The 24,065-nt window shown below is 40.5% G+C and overlaps 1 protein-coding gene across 1 annotated transcript in view; it reads right to left on the minus strand.

The window, feature by feature from the left end:
* Positions 1-24,065, minus strand: part of Pgant7 (N-acetylgalactosaminyltransferase 7) — a 188,583-nt gene that overhangs the window by 49,157 nt on the left and 115,361 nt on the right. The window contains exons 7-9 of the mRNA XM_067153717.2: positions 18,061-18,178; positions 16,342-16,467; positions 16,037-16,258 (exon numbers count right to left, since the gene is read on the minus strand). Of these exons, the coding sequence (XP_067009818.1) occupies positions 16,037-16,258; positions 16,342-16,467; positions 18,061-18,178 (466 nt within the window). The remainder of the gene's footprint in view (positions 1-16,036; positions 16,259-16,341; positions 16,468-18,060; positions 18,179-24,065) is intronic.

Raw genomic sequence — 24,065 nt, forward strand, 5'->3', positions numbered from 1 at the left:
CAGCCGGACCAAGAGACGAATTATGTCGCGACGTGCTTACTTGCACACACTCGTTGTTTCACGGCTTACTGCCGACTCACTCCACTCTCTGCCTTCAGCACACTGCCGTCGCATACCGCACACTCTCTTTCTGCTTTACTGCAGGCTCTCTGCTTACATTCTGCCTTACCCCAGGCTGGCGACTCGCTTATATTTCGTTCATGCAGCAATGGAAAACGAAGGAACCTTCTGCGTGACGTCGCTTGTCCTTGGCCGGTGTTCTGGAACGTCGCGAACTTGCTCGCAGTTCCCATTATGCCTGTGCGCTCGGCGCAAGTTTTAAATGCCTACGGCCGGGTGTTAGCGAGCTTCTCTTAATAAAAGAATGAAACGTGAATGCTCGTAGGGTGTTACCGTTTCATCTCCCCCCCTGCTCGGGAAAAAGAAAATTGCTGGGCGATTTTCTTTTCGCTCATCTCCTAGTAAAGTATTTCTAAAACTTGAACAGTCTTCTCACTATAGCCAGAGGATTAATGTAAGGTGTGACGCATTTTGATATGATTCCATCATTCTCCATCTGTTTAATGATGACCCGTGCTTCTTCCAAGTACTTCATGGGTATCGGATAAGGCCGTTTCTTATAAGGTGATGTGTCAGTAACATCTAAGTGGTGCTTGAAACCCCTAATGACTCCAGGTTTCTCAGAAAATACATCTGGAAACTTCTTAAAAAGCTCTTGGATTGCCTTTATTACTTTATCATCATCGTAATCTGGGCTTTCAGCTACATTGGCGTAAAGCGTGAAGTTGTAGTGGTCCTCGTTAAACTCATCATCGATAATGGACGCCATCTGGTCCTCTACGGGTCCCACTTCCTCGGGTCGCCCCTCTTCGTGGACGCTTTCTTCGACAGGCGGAGCCTCGCTCATCTTGCCTTCTACTATGCCCACCGGGGTCTCACATTCCGGATTCTTCACGTCATTATAAGTAACCAACTGTAGCCCTACAGATTCGACGTGGAAAAATTTAATCACATTAGCGGGATAATCAATGATTCCCCCATGTTGAATGAGAAAGTCTGATCCAAGAATTAAGTCAAATTTCATTTGCGTCAAGATCAAAAATAGATGTTGGAACTTAACACCACCAATTTCTAACTCAAGAAACGCTTGGAATTTGCATTTAATAGCTTTGTCAGGAACTATGCCTTTAACCTTAACTTGAGCAACCGGCAAGATGGAGATGTAGGTCGTCTCCTGCGCCACATCTATTAATTTCTGCGAAATTAGTGAGGCTTGCGATCCCGAGTCTACTAGAGAGTGGACAATCATATTGCCTAACTTAATGATAATGATCGGTAAGCCGCGTTGTATCTGAGGCTGTCGTGGTGTTGAATCCTCATATAGTAAATCTGCATCCTCTAAATACCAATGGTTAATGAGTGCGCTACATACTACTTCTCCTCCCTCCGGGTTTTCAGGCAGTCTCTTTATTGCTTCGACAAAGTTTTTTTTTTTTGTACCCATAGCTCTTGGATCCATTTCCGTTCTCTCATTTCTTCTCTGTATCTCTGCCTGGTATTCCAAAGAAGCTGCTCCAGGTAAACCCTCTTCCCTGTTCTTATTCCTTACATATTCCGTAGTCTCTCTCCAACATTTCTCTAATTCTTCCCGCTGGGAGTTCCTATTATCATTGGGTTGATTAGCTGCCTGCCTCCATGAAGGTCCAGGTTGAAACTTAGCCCTCCCTTCGTAGGGGCGATTCCTAGATCTTCTATACCGAAACGGAATATCTCGGCGAGTTTCTCTTTCTTCTCGCGGTTCTGGATTTACTTGAACTGGAGTTTTCATTTCCGTAAAGTTGGTTGTAGTTTCTTTGGTTCGACCTGCTTTTGCTGCGCTCTGAGTGTGCGCAGTATCGAGTTTCCTCAGGACATCATCGAGCTGCTCCAAGTCCTGGACGTTTGCTGCCACCAATATTTCCTGAACATTTGGTGGAAATTGCAGCGTTATGACCTGAATAAGTTCTTGCTCCGGTAAAGGAGGGTCGAAAAACTGCATCTTTTTAAGCTGAGATATGAGATAATCTGAATATCGCGAGGAATTGACGGACGTGTTATACTTTCTAGAGTATAATTGAAGTTTTATCAGGTGCTGAGCCTCAGCACTCCAAAATCGTCTAAGTAAGGCTTCCTTAAATTCTTCGTAAGTGTTAATACTGAATTTAAAAACGGTAAACCACATTAACGCCTTGCCTTCTAACAATCGAGATGCTATTCGTAAACGACGGTCGGTCTTAACGTGATTTTCTTGAAAGAATTCTTCGAGGTTGAGGAGAAACTCCTTAGCAGTATACTCCTCCTTCCCCGAAAATTTGGCTGGTTTTTCCTCAGTTATTTTAAAAACTGTGGAAACATTCATGGATTCTCCACTAGTGTTGTGAAGGCTAGATGATGAAACATCCTGTTCGATTTGCGATACTTTGCTGTTGAGAGCTTCTATATCTCCTTGGAGTTCAAGTTTTAGGGTTTTAATTTTCCCCTGTACGGAATTCTCAATTTCCTTGACCTCCTTCTCTATGTCGGTCTTGACTTCTGCTACATCGCGACAGATACGAGTAATCTGCGTGTGAGCATTATCTAACTGAGTCTTGACACGTTTATCGGCCTCCTCTTGCTGACTTTTTAGGAGAGTAATTTCGTTTCCCAACTTCATGAAATTATTTTTAACAGATTCATGAAGTTTGTCTTGAATAGACGCGATTTTAGTTTGCGCAAGAGATAATTGAGCATGGGACTCTTGAAATTCTTCCTTTAAGCTTTCTACTTCTTTAAGGATTTCCTGAGAAGAAGACGGGAAAGCAAGTTTTAAGTCCTCCGCCACTTGTGATTTTATGTCTTGCTTAATGGTTTCTAAGTCACGTGTTAATCTTTCATTTATTTCCGTAAACTTAGAATCCATTCTTTTGTTAGATTCTTTAAATCTTTTTTCAATTTCGGCACCTGCACTATTGAGCCTACGTTCCAAATTATTATTAACTTCTGCAAATTTTTGATCAACAGATTCTGTCAATTTTACAATGTTGGCATCATTAGCTTCCCTTAGTTGAGTGATACTACGATTAGTTGCTTCATTAGCCTCCCTAAGTTGACCTATACTAGCCTTAGTGGCTTCCAGGGTCGCGTTAGATTCTTTAAGTTGAGCTCCTAAAGTATTGTTAGATTCTGCAATCCTACGCCCGAGATTAGTGTTACTTTCCGTAATCCTGTCATTTAGACTGATTTTTAAAGCCTCAATGGCAGCTAGTATATTTTCCATATTAATGTCGTTATTTTCACAAAATGCAGAAAATACAATCATTCACCTCATACGTAAAATCACCATTATTGTCCAATGGTAAAGTTCAAAATTTCACCAACACAAAATATCAAACACTTGTGCATAAAATTAAATGTCACCATTATTGTCCAATGGTAAAGTTCAAAATTTCACCAACACAAATATCAAAATTTATATAAGCCTGTGCATGAATATTATGCCTGAAATGTTTTACATAGCAAGAGAAAGAGAAAAATAATCACTTGTGCCATAAACTTGATCAGAGTTCTGTGCCAAAAGTTTAAAATTTCGTCAAAGTCATTGAATTGAACTTCGTAAAATTTTAACATATTCACTGAACTGGAATTAACGTACGTACTATGCACTTTTATTTGAATTGGTAAGTTAAGATATCACTGGTTTCAAAGTTAATTTTTATCACTTTACTCTCTTTAATCTGGCCCCAACGTCACGGGTGCCACTATTCACTACCTTCTCTCTGTAACAGGAACGCCCGTACTTCAGTATATCGGAGAGCATGAGGAACGACAAGGCATGTACGGCCCATGCTAAGAGAGTAAGAGAGAAGGGTAGTGAAAGAAAAATTCATGATTAAGTGGATCCTTCAGTTTATTCAATAAATAGGCAAATAATTATGTCACCTTTTATAGCTGAATTGTAGATTTGTCCCTGAGGGCGTGAAGAGGACGTTGTCCCGCGGCGGCTGCGTCGTCTTGCGGTCGGCGTTGTCTTCCGTCGTTGGTGTTTGTATTAGTGTTGATGACTCGAACCAGAGGCAGGAACGGGGAAATGTGGAGCTTCCACATTCGACGTCATGGGGTACTGGTGTGACACTTCCCTATGGCGAAGCACGCCGAAATAGTTCCCACAGCAGCAAGGATAAAGTTAGAGTCACAGTTCGTATTTGGAATAATACGCAAATGAAACAATCTAGGACCTTCCGAGGTGCGGTGATCAAGCACTTCATAAAGAAAATCAAGTACAGTCTCTGCACTGTACTCCACCAGCATAATACATTTGTTGAAATAAATGACAGTCCAATTTCCAGTACGTCGTGATTTTCAGATTATCACTGGCACTTAAGATCATAATGCAACACAGTTCAACGGATAGACACAATTAATGCAAGAACACAGTTTTAAACGAATTCAAAGCTGGGACAGTTTATGTGAGAACACAGTCTTTAAATGAATTCAAGCTGGCGAGAACACAGTCTTTAAACGAATTCAAGGCTGACACAATTAATGCAAGAACACAGTTTTAAACGAATTCAAAGCTGGGACAGTTTATGTGAGAACACAGTCTTTAAATGAATTCAAGCTGGCGAGAACACAGTCTTTAAACGAATTCAAGGCTGACACAATTAATGCAAGAACACAGTTTTAAACGAATTCAAATATACAGCCGGACCGAGAGACGAATTATGTCGCGACGTGCTTACTTGCACACACTCGTTGACTCACGGCTTACTGCCGACTCACTCCACTCTCTGCCTTCAGCACACTGCCGTCGCATACCGCACACTCTCTTTCTGCTTTACTGCAGGCTCTCTGCTTACATTCTGCCTTACCCCAGGCTGGCGACTCGCTTATATTTCGTTCATGCAGCAATGGAACACGAAGGAACCTTCTGCGTGACGTCGCTTGTCCTTGGCCGGTGTTCTGGAACGTCGCGAACTTGCTCGCAGTTCCCATTATGCCTGTGCGCTCGGCGCAAGTTTTAAATGCCTACGGCCGGGTGTTAGCGAGCTTCTCTTAATAAAAGAATGAAACGTGAATGCTCGTAGGGTGTTACCATTTCAATATATACTGGGAAGGACAGTGATGGCGCTGGCTTGACAAATGAAGAAAAGAAATTCAGCAAACCAACTCAGTGCGTATTGAGATTGGCAAAGCCACTGAATGGCTCGAATCGTAATATTACAGCCGATAATTATTTTGGATCTATGGAAGTGGTTACAGAGTTGAGGAATCGGAACCTGACATACGTGGGAACGCTGCGGAGAAATAAAAAAGAAATACCACCCGAATTCCAGCCACAAAAGAAACGAATTGTTGGTTCAACGGAGTATGGATTTACAAATGATCGTACTCTAATTTCGCACGTCCCAAAAAAGGGTAAAGCTGTCATCTTAGTTTCCAGCATGCATCACTCAAGAAGTACCGACCCTGAAACCAGCAAGGAGGAAATCATTTCATTTTATAACAGTACTAAAGGTGGAGTAGATTCTCTCGACCAGAAGTTTGTTACGTACAGCACAAGCAGACGAACACGTAGATGGCCCCTTGCTATTTTCTATGCCATGTTGAACATAATTGTAGTAAATTCATACATACTACACACATCATTCAAGAAGTACACTCCTATTTCTCGATTTGACTTCATAAAAACACTGGCTACACAGCTTTCTGAAACGTATCTCAACGAAAGACTCATCAATAACCGGCTACCGAAGGAACTCCGTATGGTAATCTCCAGGATTTTGAAAAAGCCTTGTCCTAAACAGCAAATAACTGCTCAAGGATTAAAGAGGAAACGATGTGCATTGTGCCCCCGTTCTACTGAGAAGAAGACCAATCTCTATTGTGTCAAATGTGATCGCCCAGTCTGCCAAACTTGTCGCTCTGTAGTGTGTAAAGAGTGTGGAGATGATGATATGTCATGAATATTGACCACTTGCGAAATAAGCTAAAAGTGATTTAAATTTAAATGTCATTATGTATAACGTAACTGCAACTATTTAACATTACTCTTAATATAACACTTTAAAATTTGGTGATTATTATCATATTCTTAATATATTTTTAAAATATTCATGTTCCATCGATTAATTTTCATACCGAGTCATTTTCTAATAACTTTTAATGTTACTTCCTTTATGAGAATTTTGTTTAAAATATTACAAATTATTCTGGTGTACATATATTACAACATTATCTATGAATGGTTATGATATGAATAATATAAAGCATGTTATAAACCATTAATTAATGTGGTATCATTTTCGACCCCACAACAACGTATATTTAACAGGTCAGCCACGACAACTTTTGAGGGTTAACACGAAAACGTAAAATTCCCAGTCTTACATTAGTAACAGTAATAGGCAATCCCAAGACCTCCCATGGCTTTCTTTTTTTTTTAATGTAAGGTGCAACATCTGTTTTCGTCTCGCTAAAATAATCATGTACGATAATATAAAAAATACTGAATTTGTGTTAAGGAGCAGTTTCGATTCCTGCCTGAAAGCCCACTTACGTCTGCAGTGCCCTGAGCAAAGTGCCGAAAACCCCTTCGGCAGTACGATCGAAAAAATGTAAATAAGAAAACATCTAACCCTGGACATAATATGGACGTTTTATAAGTGCGAACATTTGACGAAACTCGTTCCGTCTTCACGCAGAGCTGTAGAAATGCGCCGTGTCTTCTAGCAATTGCTGTGGCCACTCTCTGCCCTATGATTTTCCGAGATTCTCTAAACAATACCACCCGAATGCGATGCTAAGATGGTCCCTTATGCAAGTTCACCGCCGATCGCCGAACGCCAAGATCCATAAATATGCCATAGCCGTCCTTTCGTGAGATACAGTTTATTAAAAAACGATTGATCGAGGATTTAGCGTTGATGGGACTGGAATTTCTGGACGGTTGATCCGGGAAATCGTTTCTTCGAGGAACGGATAATGCAGGACTTTTACAACGTGATTTAATTACGATGCTCTCGGGACCACGTAATTTGAACGCATATTCCGGGAAAACGTACTTTCCGGGAACGGATAATCGAGGTTCCACTGTATAAAAGGGAATTTATCAATACTTGGGACGGCCTTTGCAGTAAGGAAAACCATCTTAGATTCAGTCATTGACTTTACATCACCATGTGAAAGAATCTCAGTGCTTACAGTGAAATCAAGCAACAAACCATATGCCTTGATAAAATGCCCATGCCCCCACTAACACAGACAATAAGAAAAATCCTCAGAAAGTAGAAGACTTTTGGGAACTGCTTGAAGAAACTACTAGCAAGATCCCCAAACATCAAGTTAAAATCTTATTAGGGGATTTCAATGCACAGGTTGGCAGAGAGAAGAAATACAGATCAATTGTAGGACTTCATCCTGCACATCAGCGGACTAATAAGAATGGAGAACGTCTAATAAGCTTTTGTACATCATTCATGCTGAGACTCATGTCCACACACTTTATGAGACCTTTACATAAAAAGAAAACTTGGAGATCACCTAACCCATTACTAGGGGAATTCCAGATTGATCATGTTGTATTTCCGTAAAAAATATGCTTGAGATTCAGAATGTTAAAGTACAAACAAGGGCCCTTTACTGAACATAATGGAAAATTACTACATACACCTAGACCAATACTTTAATGCCAGTCACAATCTCAATGAAATCTCAGAGAAACCCAACATACTCTTCGATCTATTTATCACTTTCCTCAGAAACAATAATGCAGCCAACCTAAACTCAATCCTAAATTTAATCAAAGGTACTTTTCCAAGACAATTACACTTTCTCCCGCACCCTTCAGCCCCACCTTAAGCCCTCTTCCTAAGCCATATTTCATTTCAATACAAGAACTTACTGATTTCCATGATTATAATTTTTACAACACCCCATTTATACTTTATTCTTTGTTAAAAACCTCTTAGTATGTATATTCCTTGTATTATTAACTATTACCATAACATCTCATTTCACTTGTTATTCTTTAAAATAATATTGTCTTAGGATTTCGCCACAAAGGATCTTTGCTCCAATACGGCTGATGATGACCCCTAGATGGGTCGAAACTAGTACCGTATAATTTTGTAATTTTGTGAATATATTGTATTGAAAAGGTGGAAACATTTACGTTATTATTATTATTACTTATATATTATGTTAAAGTACGGAAGGGAGTTGTCGATTCGGATCACTACCTTACACAAATCAAGGTTAGGTTCCAACCAAACAGATCCAGACCAAAAGGCAACCGATTTCCAAGAGTGGATCCGGACTGCCTGAGGAAGAACGCTGACGTTTTCGTACATGACACACACGATCAAGATCCTAACGTGTGGCCAGACATTCGCATCACATTACAGTCATAAGCAATGAAATTCGGACAGCCACCCAGGAAACGTAAACACAGATGGTGGAACATAACCTGTGATGAAGCTATCAATGACAGAATCAATGCATGGAATCATTGGAATGGACACCGAACAGTCGACAGATGGCAGAATTTCCTTAAGACTAAAAAACTGACCTCAAAAACAAACCGCCGCGAAAAACGTACATACGAGAAAAACAGACTCGCAGAGATAGAACAGGCTGGATGATGATGATGATGATGCTTGTTTAAAGGGTCCTAACATCGAGGTCATCGGCCCCTAATGGTACAAAATGAGATGACAAAAAGTTCATGTTCATCCACTAACCAAAATAAAATAAAAAATGTCATCAAGAATGAATGGATGGACATGAACCCAACAAAAAACAAACAAAAAACAGTGGATCACACTCAAAATAAGATCGTAAATAATAGTATTACTGATCAAGGGGCCACATATAAAGCCCAATGATGCTTGATGTCTAAAGGGGTGCAAAATCCATGTCTAAGGCCCCACAGAATGGTACATGTTGCGAGTAAAGTAGAACCATGGTATTTGTCATGTTGGAGTACTAATCAAAAGTAGCAAAGACTCACGGTGTTCAACACAAGATGGTACTACTCACAAGTATTGCACTTCGTACAGGGAACGCAGACCTATGGTGTTTCTCACACAATGGCGCCACTCATAGCCAACGCAAACCGATGAGGCTCCTCAGCTAGGTGTACTAACCACACTATCCCGTGGTGTTCCTCACATAGTGGGTGGCAGACCCACAGTGCCGCTCATATAGCGGTACAACACACAGGCACGCTCAGACCTATTTCGTACCTAATTTAGTGGTACTACTCGCAAGTACCGACAACCCATGATGTTCCCCGCACGATGGTACGAATCAAAAGTAGTTACATGGTTCTAATTCAATCATCCCTTGGTCGCCCCTTTTAGTAGCCTCTCGCGACAGGCAGGGGACACCGTGGGTGTATTATTCATCTGCGTCCCCCACTCACAGGGGGTAAAGAGAGAGAAAAAAGAAAAAAGGGATCCATCACTTCGAAAAATGAAGTAACGGATGAAGAAAGGCAAGGGCCACAAAGGGCGTGAAAATGAAAGACTCCCTCAGCCTCGAATGCTCTAATACCGTTGGGATCGGAAAAGAACAAGAGTTGACCAAGGGAGGTCAGACAGAATAAACAAAAGTGAGGAGCCTGGCACAAGTAAGTGGAAGCAATGCCAAGACTCAGCTAAGGGCCCCGTGGTCGCCAATCCACACTCCCAAGTTGAGAGCCCCTTGGGCCCCTTTTAGTCGCCTCTTACGACAGGCAGGGGATACCGCGTGTGTATTCTACATGTGCGTCCCCCACCCGCAGGGGGTAGATAGAACAGCATTTCCAGAAAAACAACACTCGGAGTTTCTACAAGACATTTCGTGAGGACTTATCAGGGTACAAACCACCAACATTAAGTTTTCGTCGACCTAACGGATCACTAGAGACAAACAGTAAAAAGAACAGCAAGATACTGGCTGACTGTTTTCAAAATCTACTGAACTGCGATCCACCAATTGAAAGACTACAGTTTGAAAAACCTCCACCAAACCGCCATTCACAGCCCCCAACAACTCAAGAAATAAAAGAGATAATCCAAACGCTCAAAAATAATAAAGCCCCTGAGAACGATGGCATAACTGCAGAGATGTTGAAAATGGGAGGAGATGACCTCATCGGAAGAATTCATACACTCTTAACAGAAATATGGGAGACCATGATGATTCCGAAGGACTGGAAGAATGCCATTATCCATCCGTTACATAAGAAAGGCGATCGAGCGGACCCCAACAACTACAGAGGCATATCCCTTTTACCAGTTATATACAAGGTTCTATCTAAGGCGCTATTAAACAGAGTAGAACAACAAACAGATCATTTGATTGGTGAATACCAAGCAGGCTTCAGAAAAGGTAGATCGTGTTCTGAGCAAATTTGGAGTCTGAAGACGATATTAAGGACATGCCGCAGTACCTTTGTGGACTTTAAGAAGGCGTATGACTCTATCGACAGACAAACTGTTGTGGACATTGTACGAGAGCTCAGTGTGGACAAGAAGATCACAGAATTAATCCGCCAGACTATCACAGACACAACATCTCAAGTGAAGTTTCTAGGTGAACTATCAGAGCCTTTTGAAGTGCATACAGGAGTTCGACAAGGAGATGGCCTCTCCCCAATCCTTTTTAGTGTTAGACAAAGTCATCAGGGAATGGGGAAAAGAAATCGAAGGTATAAACATTGGTACTCGGGGACAAAGAATTAACGTGAAGTGCCTAGCTTTTACTAATGATCTAGCTAGAAACTAGACTAGTGAAGAAACCAGGTATGCCATAGAGAAGTTACATGAGATAGCATCAAAGACAGGCCTCCAAATATCGTATGAAAAGACTCATATCATGGCTAATGGACACCAGAATATCCAAATCACAGAGGTCCCTTCCTTCAAATATCTAGGAGAAATCATTATACCATCCGGATTGGACAGGAAATCTAATTTAGAAAGAGCCACCGAACTCCTGAAAGCATACCGAATAACATGGAATCACTACAGTAAAAGAGTGATGTCACAAAATGCAAAACTTCGGCATTACAAAACTGTTGTTCTTCCGGAAGCCTTGTATGCCTCAGAAACCACATCTCCAGGAGGCCACTCTAAAATTGATGAAATTGAAAAACAAGAATGAAAAATTCTTAGGAAAATATATGGCCCCGTTCATGTAAATGGTGAAAACAAAAGCTGTAGATTTGTACAAAGCAATGGACAAGCTCACAGATACCGTACGCAGGAGACGATTGAAACTTTATGGCCACATCTGTAGAATGGACGACATTAGATATGAAAAAAAAACTGCTTGGTATAATTAAATCAAAGAAGGTCAAAATCAGCCGGTTAGAGGACATAAAGCAGGACTTAAAAGAAATGAACATCACAGAAGATACCATCAGGGATCGCAAGGCTTTTGGAACTCTGGTTGCAAAGCACATGTCCGCGGCAAAGGCTAAAAGAACCACAGCGAAACAAAGGATGGAAGAACGCAAGAAACAGCATAGCGAGTTCATGAAGAGATTTTGGGAGGAGAAGAAAGGAATACCATCATCAAGTTAACAAGTTCCAACACGCTCTGAAAACGGGCATAACGAAGAAAGAATAATAATAATAATAATAATAATAACAACAACTGTTATTGGCTTTACGTCTTACTAACTACTTTTATGGTTTTCAGAGGTGCCAAGGTGGTGGAATTTCGTCCCGCAGGAATTCTTTTACGTGCCAGTAAATCTACCAACATGACACTGATGTATTTGAGCACCTTCAAATACCACCGGACTGAGCCAGGATCAAACCTGCCAAGTTCGGGTCAGAAGGCCAGCGCCTCAACTGTCTGAGCCACTCTGCCTGGTGACAACATAATAATTTTTGGTGAGTAAAATTATCTTGTCATTTTCCTTATTTTTACTATTGACAAATATTTGAATTTGTATTGTTTTTCTTTTTCCTGTTCAGACTAATTATTTTAAAGAATTCTGTTCAGAAATATATTCTCTATCAATACATACATGCCGGTCCTCACGGACCTGACTCTCACCCGGAGGTCACAGGTTCAATTTCCGGCCAGGTCAAGGATTTTTACCTGGAGCTGAGGGTTGGTTCAAGGTCCACTAAGCCTAAATGATTACAAGTGAGGAGCTATCTGACTGTGAGATGGCAATCCCGGTCTAGAAATATCAGAATAACGGCCAAGAGGATGCGTCGCATTGACCATGTGTCACCTCATATACTGCAGGCCTTCGCACTGAACAGCGGAACTTGGTAGGTGAAGGCCCATCATGGGGTACACTGTGTTGTACTGAAAATAGATAGTGAAAGAGAAAGTGAGAATATGTTCTTCCCTGAAAATAAAAAAACTATATCAACTAATAATTTTTTTGTATTTTAATAACTCAGAATATTTTTTATTCTATGTAGTCCGCACGTAGAAAATTTCTCGTCGGTATTTGCCATACATCGATATATATACACAAATTTTATAGAGGAGCAAAATTATCTTGTTTCTACTAGTGACATACACTATGTGATCAAAAGTATCCGGACACCTGGCTGGACATGACGTACAAGTTCATGGCGCCCTCCATCGGTAATGCTGTAATTCAATATGGTGTTGGCCCACCCTTAGCCTTGATGACACTCTCACAGGCATACGTTCAATCAGGTGCTGGAAGGTTGTTTGGAGAAGGCAGCCCATTCTTCACGAAGTGCTGTACTGAGGAGAGGTAGCGATGTCGGTCGGTGAGGCCTGACACGAAGTCGGCGTTCCAAAACATCCAAGGTGTTCTATAGGATTCGGGTCGGGACCCTGTGCAGGCCAGTCCATGACAGGGATGTTATTGTCGTGTAACCACTCCGCCACAGGCCATGCATTATGAACAGGTGCTCGATCGTGTTGAAAGATGCAATCGCCATCCCCGAAGTGCTCTTCAACAGTGGGAAGCAAGAAGGTGCTTAAAACATCAATGTAGGCCTGTGCTGTGATAGTGCCATGCAAAACAACAAGGGGTGCAAACCCCCTCAATGAAAAGCACGATCACACCATAACACCACCGCCTCCGAATTTTACTGTTGGCCCTACACACGCTAGCTGATGACGTTCACCGGGCATTCGCCATACCCACACCGTTCCATTGGATCGTCACATTGTGTACCGTGATTCGTCACTCGACACAACGTTTTTCCACTGTTCAATCATCCAATATTTACACTCCTTACACCAAGCGAGGCGTCGTTTGGCATTGACCTGCGTGATGTGTGGCTTATGGGCAGCCGCTCGACCATGAAATCCAAGTTTTCTCACCTCCCGCCAAACTGTCATACCGGTAGTACTTGGAGTGGATCCTGATGCAGTTTGGAATTCCTGTGTGATGGTCTGGATAGATTCCTGCCATTACACTTGACGACCCTCTTCAACTGTCGGCACTCTGTGTCAGTCAACAGACGAGGTCGGCCTGTACGCTTTCGTGCTGTACGTGTCCCTTCACGTTTCCATTTCACTATCACATCAGAAACAGTGGCTCTAGGGATGTTTAGGTGTGTGGAAATCTCGCGTAAAGACTTCTGACACAAGTGACACCCAATCACCTGACCACGTTCAAAGTCCGTGAGTTCCGCGGAGTGCCCCATTCTGCTCTCTCACGATGTCGAATGACTACTGAGGTCGTTGCTATGGAGTACCTGGCAGTAGGTGGCAGCACAATGCACCTAAGACGAAAAACGTATGTTTTTGGGGGTGTCCGGATACTTTTGATCACAAAGTGTATGTTTGAATTTTTATTCTTATTCTGTATATTATTCTCGTCGAAAGTAATTATTTTATAGAATTATATTCAGAAATACATGATATATCATTACGTTTATACTGTTGTATTGTAAATGATCGTTTTCAAAGTAGATACCGAGACAGACAGTGCAAAAAGTTTTCCTTTTCCCGAAAATAAACATTATCGACAACTATAATATCAACAATATATAATTTTTAATTCTTTATATCACTTTCATCACTTGTCTATTCTATGCAGTCGACATGGAGAAAATTTCTTGCCAGTATTATCCATATACCGAGATATACACAAATTTTAAAATGCATGTATTTCCACTAAAAACGGCCTGGCAGAGCGGCGGCCTCTTCTGGCCGACATCTCTCTCAAATAACTGTTTGACACCCTTCATTGGTTCAGCTGCGAGTCAGAAATGTGTTACAGCTAAAAGAAGTTGAAATCCAAGGAAATACAACTGGTAATGTGAATAGAGATTGCATCTCGGAAGAACTGAGCCAGAACTACAGAATCAAATCAACAAAGATCAATAAACAATCATGGTGGGAATTGTGAATAGAAAGAAAACTGTTCAAAGAAAACTGTCCAATATAATTATTTTTTGTTAAAAAAGAATTGAATCCTTCATTTAATTTATATATATACCATTAATGAACTTAAAAAGTAAATTATTTCATAGTAGCTTGGTGCATGCTCAGACCCAGATTTAATAGTTTTCAGGGGGTTGTAGGCAAGACCTATGTAACAGCAATGTCCTGCTATTTGTCGTTATTAAAATTGTAATGGATTCTTTGGTGACATCTGGCATTCATTTACAGCAATTTTAAAAATATTCATCATCGTCATCATCATGTCCGCTGCTGTAGCGTAACAGCTGCCATCCGAGGGAGCTGCACCACACGAGTCATCACACAGTTATTGTCCAAGGTTTAGCAGAGAGAAAGTGAAAAGTATGATATGGGTGGAGAATCAGACAGCAACAGGCAACAAAAGCCATGTTGTATGCAGATGGGGTGAGGATGAAACGGAAGTGCAAAAACAAGTAGATGTTTGGAATCAAGAGATAGAAAAATTTGGGATGAAAGTAAGCACAGAGAAAAGTAAAACAATAGTGATGACAAGGGGAAGAAAGGAAGGAAGGAAGGAAGAGGAAAGATAAAACTGAATGGTGAAATTTTGGAATAGGTTAAAAGTTTCAAGTACTTGAGAAGTGTAATCACAGAAGATGGAAAGATAACCGACGAAATTGGGAAAAGAATACAAGTAAACAGCTTCTACCAGAGTGTAAGGGGTGCACTGTGGAACCAAGATGTCCAGAAGAAATGTAAGAAAGTAATATATTCAACCTATTATGAACACATACCAACGTATGCAGCTGGATAATGGACTACAACAAAACGAGAGGAAAGTAGAATTCAGGCAGTGGAGATGAAATGCCTAAGAGGTGTTGAGGGCAAGACCAGAAAGGATAGAATTAGAAATGAAGAGATAAGGAAAAGGACAGGAATCTTGAAACTTCAAACAACAAAGCTAAAGTGGTATGGGCATATGATGAGAATGGGGGAAGAGAGAGTGCCAAAAAAAAGTTTTTTCAGAGAAGTTAACACGAAAGAGACCACGAGGAAGACCCCGAAAGAGGTGGACAGATTCAGTGTGGGAATGCATACAGAAGAGGGGAGGAAAACCAGAAGATGTACTTGAAAAAGGAGAAGAGTGGTGGAGAGACAGGCAGCGATGGAGGTCCTTGATTAAACAACCCGACCTTTGAAGCTGGAAACAGAAAATGAAGATGATGATGATGATGATGATGATGATGATGATGATTATCCAACAACAGGGCAACAGTGGAGCAATTTGTTAAATTAGTTCCAATGGTATTATTAAGAAAGGTTCGATAAATATGGGCTTGAAAGGACTTATTATTCTAGATCTTGAAATCTGGTGATGAAGTTGTGAGGATCTGATCACGCTCTAACTGATGTCTTCCAAGTTGGTAGCTACTAGCTGACAATTCTGACTCTCAGGTCTTTAAAATCCAAGTTAATAACCTCCTTTTAAGAGACTATTATTTGGCCCTAACTTTATATTTGATTATGATTCGTGGATAAAACAAAAATTACAAGTAAATATCAGTTAAAACAAAAGATTGTAACTTATCACTTAACAAATCTTGCTAATGGTAGGACATACACTGGGATGCTATGTACAGAGTAACAAGTGAACACTCACCTCTCCCCAGTGAATGTTCTTGGGCAGCTCAGGGAACTTATCAAATACGTCGTATGCAACGTTGTCCATGTACCACTGAAAACTGCGGCACTTCAGTTTCTTCTTCAAAGCCAGCTGCTCGGAGATGTCTCCCGTATCCAAAAACCGGGCAAGTGGCTCTCGGGTATAGAAGTACTCTTTGAACTTGTCGTCGAACCACGTTTCGATGACGCGTTTGTAGTTCTGCCAAAAGAAATATCAGAGCTCACGACACCAAACTGCAGCAAATCCAATGTTGTGAACACTTCATAATGAACAATACTCACAATTGTAATAAGAGGTCCCTTCTTCCTCTGTGCAAGTTTTCCAAAATTGTACGGCATGAATCCACGATAGACATGACCCACACGAGAACAGGGCACCCATTCGATACTTCCACCACACTGCCAGATCTGCAATAACAAGATCTCCTGAAGCAGCCATTTCATGTTTTTTTTTTCCTTTAAAAAATTGAGGAAATTCTCAGGAATTATAGGATTCTGGACATAGTTATATTCAAGACAGATTTAAAGTGGAACAATACATTTTTAGAGTAGGCCTGATCGTTTCCACTGCCATAGCTTTTCAGGAATCATGAATGGCCAAGCAAGAGCTCAGAGAATTTTACTTACATGCATTAGTTTCAGTCACAAGGAAGCAGAAAATAAATTTAGAAAATAATTGTGTAAAAGAGAAAGGAGTCTGTGGGATTTTCAAGTGGAATAGGCAAGTATGGCAGTCTGGTATATTGGGTACATTTCGGGGTTTATCTCCAATGACACAAAAACTGGATTACTGATCTCTTCTTGTTCGAAGTTGTTAGTCTTCAGTCCAGATCCTCAGAATAGCACCAACTGCCACTGCACACTAATGTCAGTATTCCCTCAGCAGCTAACAGACAAGTAAGTCATTATTGAGTATCTTTATGGAATTTGGTTTACATGAAAAACTTACTAGCCTTATCGAAATCACCCTTAAGAATACTAAATCCAAAGTTAAATTCAGAAATGAATTCTCTGAACCATTTGAAATTAAAACTGGACTTTGACAAGGGAAGGACTCCCGCCATTTTTGTTTAATTGTGCTTTGGAGAAAGTCATGTCAAGTTAACATCAAGATAGGCAAAAATATTAAAATTAATTGCTTAACCTGGTACTACTTGCAAATAATATAGAAGAATTTAAATTTCAAACAGAAGAAATTAAAAAAATCAAAAGTTGGATTACAAATTTCCTTGGAAAAAAACCAGCAATAATGCCAAGATTCAAAGACGAAGCACTAAACAATACCAAACAAATTAAGATCGTAAATAAGTTTAAATATCTTGGTGAAATTATAATCTGGAACTCCGATGAGAGAGCAGAACATTTAAATTAAATCAAGCACAACAACTTACCTGGCCAACATACAAGAAGAAGTCTTTTTTGATGAATGCCGTATTTCAACCTTACTATTCTGTCACTAAGCCTGAAGCGACTTATGCTAGTGAAATTGAACACCAAATCAACAACAGATAGACTGCAGAAGGTTGACAGAAGGATTATCAGAACAATCATGAATAAAAAGTACCACGCAGATAGATAATGGAAATTGTTGCCTAATGCAGTGACATACCAGGCAAGTGAGTCAATAAGAGACACAAAGAGAAAAACGAGAATTGCCTTTTTCTGTCATATAACAAGATTAGATGGAACTAGGCTAATGAAACAACTAGTAATTAAAAAATTGGTTCAAAGAAGTCCAAGATGATCTACAAGAGTTACAATGCAACACATTTGAAAGCCACCAATGGGATATATAAGGAACTTTTTGAACCGAGACAGTTATATGCTTGGCACTGGTGGCAGAAATACAAACGTCAATCAACATGGAAAGGAAGACTAATATTCCAAGAGTAAGGCTATGAGCTGAGTCGAGATAATTTGTTGCGCTGACAACTCGTCAGCAGGCCTTCGGGCTTGGTAAGCCAAGGCCCATGCCTACATACAAATGTAATAAGATCTCACCTTGAAAGACAATTCAAAGTTCTCTCCTCCCCACACGAGAAGTCCTGGGTCATACGCACCAAGTGATAAGAAGAACTTGCGGTCAATTGCGAACAGACCCCCTGCGTGAGTTGGAGACCTAGAGAGAAAAAAAAAGAAAAAAAAGAAAAAATTAAACAGACTGTCATCAATCTTCTTCTTAGTAAATATTCTGATACCACCATCTGATAAGATACCCGTGGTGAAAAGTATATTTTTACAAATTTCTGAGGAGAAAATTTTCCTTTTTGAGAGCCTATTTTAATAGGGTAAAGTAGTTTTTTGATACACTTTTAAGTGTCTAGAACTGGAATTTTGACTCATAAAGTAATACTGTACGTCAAGTTGTGGTAGACATGCGATTTGTTGATGAACTCGGGGAAAGAGAACAAAGTTTGACAGTTGTGAAACAAGCAGCTTTCACATCCAAGTGCCCTTAACTTCCACAAGTGAGAGAGAAAATTGTAAAATACAGTTTTTCATCCATCACTAACGACTAAGTCTAGCCCTCTCATGCATAAATTAATGGGATGAAGATAAAAATGTTAAATACAGTGTTTTTGTAATATTTGGGGTCCAATGGGTCACCCAAAGCTTTATTTCAGTAATTTACACCAAAGAACCATGGAAATAACACCATGTCCATTGGAGTGGACTTCATGCATTAATAGATTCATCCTATACATATCATTTCATTCACTGCCTTTCATTTTCTTGTGTGGAAAATGGCAAAGCAGTCTGGACAAAGTGAGACATTACACTTAGTACAACTTATGTTCTCCCAAAAATGGAGGAAGAGAACAACAAAACTTATTGTCTGACCTTGTCCATGTGGAACTGGGCTTATGTATCTGTAGCAGGGGGATCAAAATGCTGTTCGTTCTCCTTCTCAACTTCTTCTTGACTCGGGAATAATGACATTGTGGGGGATCACAGGTGTTGCTTCCCAGTGTTCATCTGCGCCATTATCATCAGCAATTGTACAGTCAGAGTCATCCGGAACTTTTTCAATTATCACCCATTTTGGAAAAAGATAATAATAATAATAATAATAATAATAATAATAATAATAATAATAAGGTAATAAACATATGATGGTTGAACGTAACTAAATGATGATTTTACAAATCAGTGAGCAAATATGTTCATTATATTTCTATTGTTAGGGTATTATTATAATATAAGTATATGTACGGTTTTAAAAATAAATTTAAAATACAGGGATATAACATACTAACTACAGAAGTCAGAATAATCCCGAGTACTGCACATGCATGACATATACCAGAGTGGATACAGCCATGCATAACGTCCACCACAGTGGACATGAACATATAACGCAGTACTCATGCAGTGAGGAAGTTTCTGGATAAAGGAACTGTCTCACAACACCATATATATATATTTTGTCGTTATTGTGGGACCATGTACATAGTCATCCTTCCTCCCCGCCATTTTGGTCACACACTTGTAGAAGAAAGGCGCCTGCTGCTCCAACAGTTGCTTTTTCCGCCATAAGAACGCAGCACTGAACAGAACACGTCCACCAGAGTGGACTTCATGCAATAGGGGATACGGATAGAGTGCTAGTAAGCTCTAATATCAGCCAATAGTAGCCGTCCACTGCAGTGGACATTACACACGAGAGAGCTAGAGAAGCACTGCTTTGCTGCGACATCAGACAGGCTCATTCCAATTCCTGGCACCCGTCGAGCTCATCGAGTGAGGGAAACTTCGAGAAGTTTCATTCATGAGATAAACAATCAGAAGAGCCCCTGTCTGTATGTGACACCTTTACTCAGCTCTTGTGTCACCTTCCTAACAAACAGTATGGTAATGCATAAGAAGCTGCTGTGTTGTGGACAAATACATTTTTCGGTTTTTAACTAATGTTGAGGCCACCCTGATTAATGACTTCACCCTGTCGCGGCACGCAGCTTACTGCATTAATGTTTTATCAAACCATCCAGTGCGTGCTTTGTGCTTCACGCATAGAATCCCATTCGATTCTATACTACTTGATGTAAACGGTAGAGTGGAAATTACGACTGATGGGTTCGATTCAAGAGTGAGCACCTGGTGTTGTTGGTGTTGTCACTGCGTGACGTGATATGGCCTTGGAAAGCCCGGAGAGGCTCCATGACAGGTGCAAACGGTCTAACACAGCGTTCGACTTGCACGGGGACTGGAGGGTTCTAACCATGAGCTGCTTTGAGCGGACGTTTTCTATCTCAAGGGGCTCTAAAATTTGAACTGTTTAACCGAGAAATATATTTACAACAGAACACTGCAACTGATCAAGGGACCAAGAATATCACACTTCTTAGGCGGGAAAACTTCTTATGCGGGAACTTCTTAACCGAGTTTCACTGTAGTTCCATGGCCCTGTTTAGTTTTAGACCTCTGAGTCAAACTACAGTATACTGCTGCACCTTGATTCAGTTTCAACTATCCTGAGAGAATACACCTCTGCAAATAACCTCAGCCTTTGTAGGTGGGGTTAACTTCCAATAAGTAACCAGGGGAACCTGATCCCTACAGAGCGCATCCCCAGGTGGCGTCTAGGGGATCCCTACAGTATGTAGGGCTGGTTGAAATAATACAACCCGTGGACCAACAGGCAGCCCAATTCCTGGGGGCTTTAAAGTACTGGGACGCCCCTCTCCAGGGGTCATAAATATGGAGGGCACTTGCTCTGGGTTATGGGCGAAGACCTCAATGGCATCTACAGCGGAGAATATGGACTTCGGTACGGTGGAGATGGCGGAAGGGGCAAACCCGTAGTGTCTGTACTCCAGAGGAGCGGCTACAAAAGGCGTCTGACTCCATGTTAGGGGCAGCCTAATCTGAACCTGGCAGAAAGTAATAAAATGCATCTGGGAGTGGCGAACCCATCGTACAAACAGCCTAAAAAATGAGTGCAAGTGAATCGAGGCCTCGGAAAATGCTAGGGCGTCACCCTGAAGTGACGCGCAGTTCCCGGTGCTCTGGGAGAACTGTGAGAAGTGGGCTACCAGGCAGTACAAGAATCGGTATCATCAATGTCATGACTTTGTATGGCAAGGCAGAAGAACTGATAGATATATGGAGAAGAAAGACATAGCAATGATGGGAATGAGTGAGACAAAATGGAAGGGGAAAGGTCAAAAAGAATTGAAAAAAGGGTATAGAGTATATTGGAGTGGAGGAAAGATGGCAACAAATGGTGTTGGTGTTATACTGAGAGAAGACCAGATCAGCGACAGGATAATTACAGTTAGACTTGGACTTGAGAGTGGAATCAAGGATTTTATACAGGTTTATGAACCCCAATTGCGGAATGCAGATGAATGTTTAGAAGAGTTTATAGAAGAACTGGAAAGTTGTATTGAAGACAAAGAGGTTATAATAATGGGAGACATGAATGCACATGTTGGAACAGACAGACAGGGAAAAGAAGAGATAACTGGCCCTTATAGTTATGAAAACCAAGATGAAGAAGGAGATTTGGTAATAGATTTTTGCAGAAGGAATGGATTAATTGTTGGCAATACGTGGTTTAGAAAAAAGAACTCACAAAAAGTAACTAGATAGGGTTGGGGAGACAGAAAGACACAGACAATGATTGATCTTATTCTGGTGGAGAAGACAACTGGAAGATGTGACAGCAATGCCAAGAGCAGATTTCAAAGGAGACCATAAAGTAGTGGTAGCCAAATTAAGACTTGGTAAAATAACGAAGTAATAGAAAAAGGGAAAGAAAATAAAAGGATGAAGTTAAACGGGAAAGAGATAAGGGAAAAGTTTCAAGAGGATGTGAAGAAAGAAATTCCCAACTATCACGTGAACAATCAACATACGAGGATCAGTCAATGGATGACCCCAAAAGAGGAACTCCCTCCTGGCCATGTCACAGATTGGGTGAATTGGAGAGCACTGAACAGACTGCGCTCTGGTGTTACGCGGTGCAGGGTAAACCAGAAGAAATGGGGTTTCGAAGTGGACAGTACCTTGTGTGTATGTGGAGAAGAGCAGACCACAGCCCATTTGCTGCAATGCAGTTCATGCCCATTCAGCTGCACAACAGAAGACCTGGTTAAAGCGAAGCCAAATGCACTTGATGTTGCAAGGTTTTGGGCTCACATAGTTTAATGTGGCTCTTCGCCATTGGAGTATTTATATTATGTTTTATGTTTTTCCTTATCTTTAATTTTAAACTTATGTATGCTTCTGACACGATATAAATAACGTGAACAGTGTGGAAGAGGAATGGACATATTTCAGAAATGGATTTGTAAAGTATGCCATAAACACCTGTGGAAGACTATCAGGGAGGAAAAAGAAAAGGAGACTCCTTGGTGGAACAGCAGGGTAAAGGAAGCAGTTAAAGAGAAACAAATGGCTTGGAGGAAGTGGATAGGCAGCAATAATACAGAGAATTGGCAGAAATATAAAGAAGCCAAAAAGGTATGTAAGAAAATAGTACAAGAAGAGAAACATAAGAGCTGGGAAAGTTTCATAGAAACTTTACAGGAGGATATAAAGGGAAGTAAAAAGGTTTTGTATGGTTTGGTGAAGAATAGTTTATGAAATAGGGAAGATACAAAATTTGTAAAAACTGAAAAAGAGCAGATATTGAAGCAAAGAGATGACATACTAAAAAGATGGGAAGACTACTTCTCAGAATTTCTAAATATTAAATACAGTGAACTGGTATATGAGAAGGAGCAAGAAGAAACGATGGGGAAAGAAGAAGAACAAGAAAAGGAGATATCGATGTTAGAAATAGAGGAAGCCATACAAAAGATGAAGAGCGGTAAAGCAGCAGGAGTGGATGAGGTAACTATGGAAAAGATAAAAGCAGCAGGACCAAAAGGGAGGGCTACAGTGGCTGTATAGATTATTTAGAATAATCTGGAGGAAGAAAGAGAATCCAGAAGAGTGGGGAAAGGGTTTAGTTATCCCAATATTTAAAAAAGGTGATAAAAAGGAATGCAATAACTATGGAGGAATCACCCTTATTGCCCATGTAGCTAAGATATTTGAGAGAGTATTGGAAGGAAGACTGAGGAGGAAGCTAGAAGGAGAAATGGAAGGAGAACAGTATGGTTTTAGGAAAGACAGATCAATGTTTGACCTGATCTTTATGTTAAGACATATGATGGAGAAAAGATGGGAGTTTGGAAAATAAATAGTGATGACATTTATTGACATTGAGAAAGCTTATGACAGTGTGCCCAGACATTTGGTATGGGACACATTAAGGAAAAAACAAGTTAACAGAGGGGAAGTGCAAATGATAAAAGCTATGTACAAAAATTATGTTAGTAGTGTGAAGACTAGTATAGGAAAAACAGAATGGTTTAAAGTTGAAACTGGTCTCCCAACAGGGAAGTGTACTATCCCCCATGCTATTCATCATAGTCATGGATGAAATTCATAAGAATATTAAACAGAGATTGGGAAGACGCAACAAAAGCCATGTTGTATGCAGATGGGGTAAGGATGAAACGGAAGTGCAAAAACAAGTAGATGTTTGGAATCAAGAGATAGAAAAATTTGGGATGAAAGTAAGCACAGAGAAAAGTAAAACAATAGTGATGACAAGGGGAAGGAAGGAAGGAAGGAAGGAAGGAAGGAAGAGGAAAGATAAAACTGAATGGTGAAATTTTGGAATAGGTTAAAAGTTTCAAGTACTTGAGAAGTGTAATCACAGAAGATGGAAAGATAACCGACGAAATTGGGAAAAGAATACAAGTAAACAGCTTCTACTAGAGTGTAAGGGGTGCACTGTGGAACCAAGATGTCCAGAAGAAATGTAAGAAAGTAATATATTCAACCTATTATGAACACATACCAACGTATGCAGCTGGATTGTGGACTACAACAAAACGAGAGGAGAGTAGAATTCAGGCAGCGGAGATGAAATGCCTAAGAGGTGTCGAGGGCAAGACCAGAAAGGATAGAATTAGAAATGAAGAGATAAGGAAAAGGACAGGAACCTTGAA

Source organism: Anabrus simplex, chromosome 9, assembly GCF_040414725.1.
Source record: "Anabrus simplex isolate iqAnaSimp1 chromosome 9, ASM4041472v1, whole genome shotgun sequence".
Classification (NCBI taxonomy): Eukaryota; Metazoa; Arthropoda; class Insecta; order Orthoptera; family Tettigoniidae; genus Anabrus; species Anabrus simplex.